Here is a 5779-nt window from a genome sequence, read left to right as displayed (position 1 = left end):
TAAAAGCAATCTTCTCCCCGGTTTATTGTTGAGTCGGTTTATTGTATAATTCTATAATTTCGAGATAATAAAAGAAGAAGAAATCATTAAAAATTTTATCAAAGTTTATTCTCGTGAAGATCTTTTGCGGAAGATCTTTCGCGCGACAATCATTTAAACATCTAACCGAAAAAGTTTGATATGTATACGAATTATATTTTGTAATACTAAGTTTTTTTTTGAACAGTGCTTTAATAGGAATTTTATATCTGTTACAGAACCAACGTACAAACTCCGCTGCTGCGCATCAGATCGGTGAGTTAGAAAATTTTTTATTAAGGCAACGAATCTAAATCTCGTAGATCCGTTGCCTTAAAATGGATAGATTTACAAAATAATTTCATATTTATTTATTTTAACATATTTCACTGTAGAGGGTTGGGCGCCCATTGCTGCACATCGCATATTTTCACGCAAAATATGACGAATGTTATTGATATATTCGTCGAGCTGATCTCTTGTAGTCTATCCATTTTTCGTTAACAAATTTATATATAAAGTAACATAATATGACGTGAGATTCTAATATTTTGTCGAGAACGCTGAATCTTTATCTTATTTTCATACGTTTTTCGAGGTTATTGATGAACTAGAATACGCAATTGTCCATCTATCTATCGTACGGAAAGTTTCTTTTCTCTGGATCTCACGTCATTTACTTATTCTGTATGTGTATCTCGCCATACACTTTCAAGATGCGTCTCGCATGAATATGTGCATAGTTACACGCATCTTCGTATTTTCGCGGTCGGTCTTCGCGATCAGTTTTTAAAACAATTTTCCAAAAATTATTAATTGTTTAATTTCATTCATATTATAAATTTTAATTTATCGCGAAATTTAATTAAAATAAATATCAAGTAAATTGTCTTTTTCTACAAAATATACATATATTTGAATTTCGAATTTAAAGATTCAGTCACGAAGAGACAGTCATTATCTATTCTTGAACAAATAAGACGGAAGTAAAAATATACTTGATGAGTTTTATACAGCAAATTTTTTTACTTAATTTCCTTCTTTAAGTAACTTCTCGTGGTCGTGCATTTCGATATGATCGACGCTCGCATATAGTTCGAACCGTACGAAATATCTGTCGGTGACGATAATAAACCGACTATCGAAGGAGTTTTCGTCCTTCTTGATCTCTGGTCAAAATGACCAGACTGTATGGCCGGGAGCAACGAAAGGTATGTCCAATCTGGCCCAACGAAGGGAGACTAAATGCGACGAAGTAAGCGGTCAGTATTGACCACTTCGATGGAGTATGTAAGGAAGGTGATTTACGAAATAACTTAATTTCTTTTTATTTGTCCAAATTCGGGTGGGTTATATTCTTATCTTCTTTACATATTCTCGCATATGTGCGAGATTTAAAAACACTAATTAAATCCCAATCGCGCGCGTATAATCCCAAATCCGACCTCTTATAAAACGCGTCGCGGTTTTAATGAATGACTTGTACGTTAGGCTTATTAATAAAAAGTTGAAACGCGGGTAGGTAGGAAAAAGGATAGGACTATACGGTGAAATACGGATAAGTAGGGACTCGGTTAGGCAGGCACAGGGGGATATAACATTATAACTCGATAATTAAAAGGATATAGATAAAATTATAACTGCAACGTAATATTATTAAATATAATTATATTTACCACTATTTTTAATAAAATACTTTTAATAAAAAGCTCTATATGTTAATATATTTTTAATAAATATATTTTTAATAAAATATTTTTATTAAATATTTTAATAAAATAAAATTTTTAATAAAATGTATTAAATGACACTATAATAATTATTAGAAACGTTACATTGTAATTTTGTTGGATTTATTTTCAGTTTACATTAGTTGTAGAAATTAGAAAAAATATTGAATTTGCAATGGGATGCATACATATAATAAGATGGAAGTTGTTGCGTTTAAGTTTTTACTTTAAATTTACTTAAAATTTTTGTAGATTTGATTTATTTTTAAGAGATTGTTAATAAATGCATTCGGGGTATTTTTTATCCCGAATGCAATATGTATATATTTTACATTGCAAGAATTTCATGTCATTGTATGCATACCAAATATTTCATATGTAACGTCGAGAGAAACATTGTACAGCTATTATATTTTCAACTTTATGATGTAATTATTTCTTTTATAATATTGTATACATTGTAAAGTAAATTATAATATAAGTATATTATAATTTGTCAGAATACAATCGTATTGATTATCCGATATAAACGGTGCAATCTTGTATGTATAAAGGAATGTTTGAAGAATTTTCTAGTGAATATCGAGAACAGTCTGCTATTTTTATTGGCAAAAAGGGTACAAGTGGTGGTACAAAATCTGACACATTTAATTATACTAAAACGCTAGTAGACATAAAGCATGTTATTTAACGGTAAAAAATCGAACTTTAATATACCTGCTATACAATCTAACATAGATTGTCAGCAAATTTTTATATTTAGCAATTATAGTAGTATAATATTATACATATATATGTATTGATATGTGACATCTCAAGTTTATTTATTAATTTCATCACAATATATATATAATACATAACTAAATATAATTATAAAATCTGTATACATGTAAACTGGTCTTTCGTACACACGTAATTTTCGCTGTACACGCGTACTAGTATATTATCCCATTTTATACAAATTATAATAATTATACGTATAATTCGCGCTCATCCCCAACTTTACCATCTCTGAGTAGATTTTCGAAGTCACGTGGCCGCGTCTAGAGGCGATTTCCGGCCCTCATAATCTGGGGGGCTTCCGCGGTGGCGGTGGCGGCGGCGGCGTTGGCGGCCGGGGGCTGGTTCTCCAAAATGGCACCCCAGATCGCCGCGGCCACCCCACCGCGGGCCCCCTTCTCGGCGTCGGTGTTCTTCTTAAAGTTGTGCACCGAATAGCGATTGTACAGGCCCCAAATGCTGTTCATCAATTTACTGTTGTACTTAAGTGGCGTCAATTCCCAACCTGCATATTGAGTAAATTCAGTAAAGTCAAATGGCCAAGTAAATTGAACAAGTTAGATCAAGCGTTTCCGTTCAAAGTGAAAATTAAATTGATAAAAATAATCAAACTTAATAAAGATATCGCTTTGTACGAGACAAGGAACACGAGTCAATATAATTTTTGCGTTTTTATAATTTATCAACTCGACAACATAAGTACTGTTATCCAGAGAAGCGTCATAAGTGTAATTACAAAAATTTCGTCAAAGAAAACATCAATGCGAACATTGCATTTTGTTTAAAAATAGTGACGGTAAAGAGAAATTTAAAAAGAAAAATACGATTCTTACATTAAGAAGAAAGACCTATCAAGAAAAAAAAACGTTATAAACAATTAAGCAGACCGTGTGGTTGTACCCTTACGTAAAAAACACTCGAGTCTTGAGTGTTAACACTCATAATTTGAGTGTTTTTTCCGTAAGGGTAACTGTGTACAATCTGTGATCAGATTGAAGGTTTAAAATCGTAAATTCTTCTGTAAACTTGCTATTTTTTGTTATACTTGTGTCACTTTTCTCGTGCAGAGGCGATATATTACCTTCCAGCGGAGGCCTCGAATTGAATATATTTTCCTTCTTCTCTTCAGTATTCTCCTTTTTCTCCATCGCAGACATAGAGACGATGTGTTCGTTGTTAGAGCGAACTTTCCACACTGCGAAAGCGCCCTGCGGAATGGTAGACATTTTTCCACAGTCTACAAAATATAAATATCAACATATATAATTTTATTATAAAAAGTTTGAGTAGTCCTCTTATACAAATATCAATATATATAATTTATTATAAAAAGATTTAATAGTCCTTTTATACAAATCCAGATTCCACAGCAATTAATAACTTGTACATGTAGTAATTCAATTTAAAATTAACTGATAAATCGAATGATTTGAATTTTATCGATTAAATTCTTGTGTCTACAACGAATATACGTTTGTCTGTGGTACTCTTTAAAGTTTTGGAGTGAAATATTTACCCTATTGGAGCAAATATTTGCTCCGATAGAGCGAATATTTTACTGCATGGTTATATTTACTCTAATAGAGTAAATATTTGCTCTAATAGTGTGAATATTTCTTAATAGCAAAGTATGCACTGTAATTATTGTATACTCTCTAAAGTTTTTGGTTATTTACTCTAATAGAGTAAATATTTGCTCCGATAGAGCGAATATTTTACTTTATGGTTCTATTTTCACTCCCAAAAACTTTAGAGAGTATGCAATAATTACTTTGCTATTAAGAAATACCTAATACATAGTTTCAAGAGAGAAAGTTACTTAATTTTGTAGTTATTAATAACTATTGCCGCAAAAGGGGGAAATATATCTCGACATAGTCATGTGACGAATCAAAACAACAACAATGCGATTAATGTGTATGTGTACGTGCATGTGTAATGTATGTACATGCATTACGATGTTTCTATACATAGTTATTTATGTCCCACTATCATGCCTTTCATGTCGTTTTTTTTTTAACAGCTTCGATCTTCGCTCGTAACGATAATTACTGCGCCATTACAACATGCCAAAGCATGTTTCCGTTTCGTGCAGGAATAGCGAATCGGAATCGCGTCCAGTCGACATGATAATTTATCATATCTTGATTATCTATGCGCTTCGTTTGTTCTCCCTTTCGTTTCCCGAGGTCTAAGTGAGCATCTTATTCAATTTTAAATCCGCCAAAACGAGCTGACCCGTGCGACGATTTCACCAACGTCGTGTAGTTTTAATCTTAGATTATTCATTTTTCTCAATTTCTAAAGCCCGTATCAGACTACGGATTGAGATTGAGAGGGTTAGATTGAAATTTGCTCAGAGTAAAGGTCACTAAACTTGAGATTCTTTACTCCGATGGGTCAAACTGCAATCTAATCTCAATTTCAATTCCAAATGGATGAATTAAGCTGAGCTGAAAGTTAAGCGACGTTGGTGAAACCGGACTTAAAACTGCGCTCTCGTTGCACGTGAATGTTATCCAAGTTTTTCGCCAAATCCAACTGACCAATGCAACTCTCGAATAGCAATTCCGTTATCTGCTTTCTCGTGAATCGTCTTCGCGCTGCCAGGCTCGCCGTCGGCGTGTTTCCTCTCTTCCTGTCCCGACCTGCCCTTCGAAATTCGATCCTCCGGGAAACCTCGAGCCTCGGGCAGCCGTCAACGATGGTGGCCTCGGAAAGATTCATCAACCAAGGGAGAATCGCTATTTGTTTGCGATCTGCGACTCGTGCGTGCACGTCTCTTCTTTTCAGCTTCGGGCAATCTGCTGCAGAATAATCCAAAGTGATTACTGGCACCCGGCGCGACGGCGGTCGTCGCTTATAAGCTCGGTCGAGGAAAAATCGAGGAAGATAGCGGGACCGGGACGGACGGAGAAAGAGAGATGCCTAGTGTTTTTTGTTTTACTTGCCGTAATAAGAAGAGCGTATCGGCGGCCTTCGAGAGACTTCGGCTTCTCGTTCTGACGTTATTCGACCACCGCGGACCCGGTCTTATCGCCTTCAGTGAACGAGAACCCGGTGTCGCAGTCTGACTCGTCTAACGAGACGAGTACGACGATAGGAGAGTTTAAAAACGTAAACACGTCCGAGTGATACCGTAGAAGAAAAAAGATATTTCATCGACGCGCCTCCACTCGTGTTTCGATACCAAACGTAGAATTAACTTACGCTTCTTATCACGACCGAGTCGGAATACCAGTCGGGAACGA

General features: G+C 34.9%; 1 protein-coding gene across 1 annotated transcript; it reads right to left on the bottom strand.

Annotated features, from left to right (window-relative positions):
• Positions 1 to 2564: 2564 nt before the first annotated feature.
• On the bottom strand, positions 2565 to 5396 carry LOC105568433. Its single transcript, XM_012024117.1, has 3 exons — positions 5075 to 5396; positions 3610 to 3765; positions 2565 to 3033 (listed from the first exon to the last, which is right to left on the bottom strand). Exons 1-3 carry the CDS (start codon positions 5253 to 5255, stop codon positions 2792 to 2794), a joined length of 579 nt encoding a protein of 192 aa, XP_011879507.1. The 5' UTR covers positions 5256 to 5396; the 3' UTR covers positions 2565 to 2791.
• Between the last annotated feature and the right edge of the window lie 383 nt (positions 5397 to 5779).

This window comes from Vollenhovia emeryi, unplaced genomic scaffold, assembly GCF_000949405.1.
Source record: "Vollenhovia emeryi isolate VEMERY1.0 unplaced genomic scaffold, V.emery_V1.0 DF939129.1, whole genome shotgun sequence".
NCBI classification, from domain to species: Eukaryota; Metazoa; Arthropoda; class Insecta; order Hymenoptera; family Formicidae; genus Vollenhovia; species Vollenhovia emeryi.
This window is presented reverse-complemented; position numbering and strand designations above follow the sequence as displayed.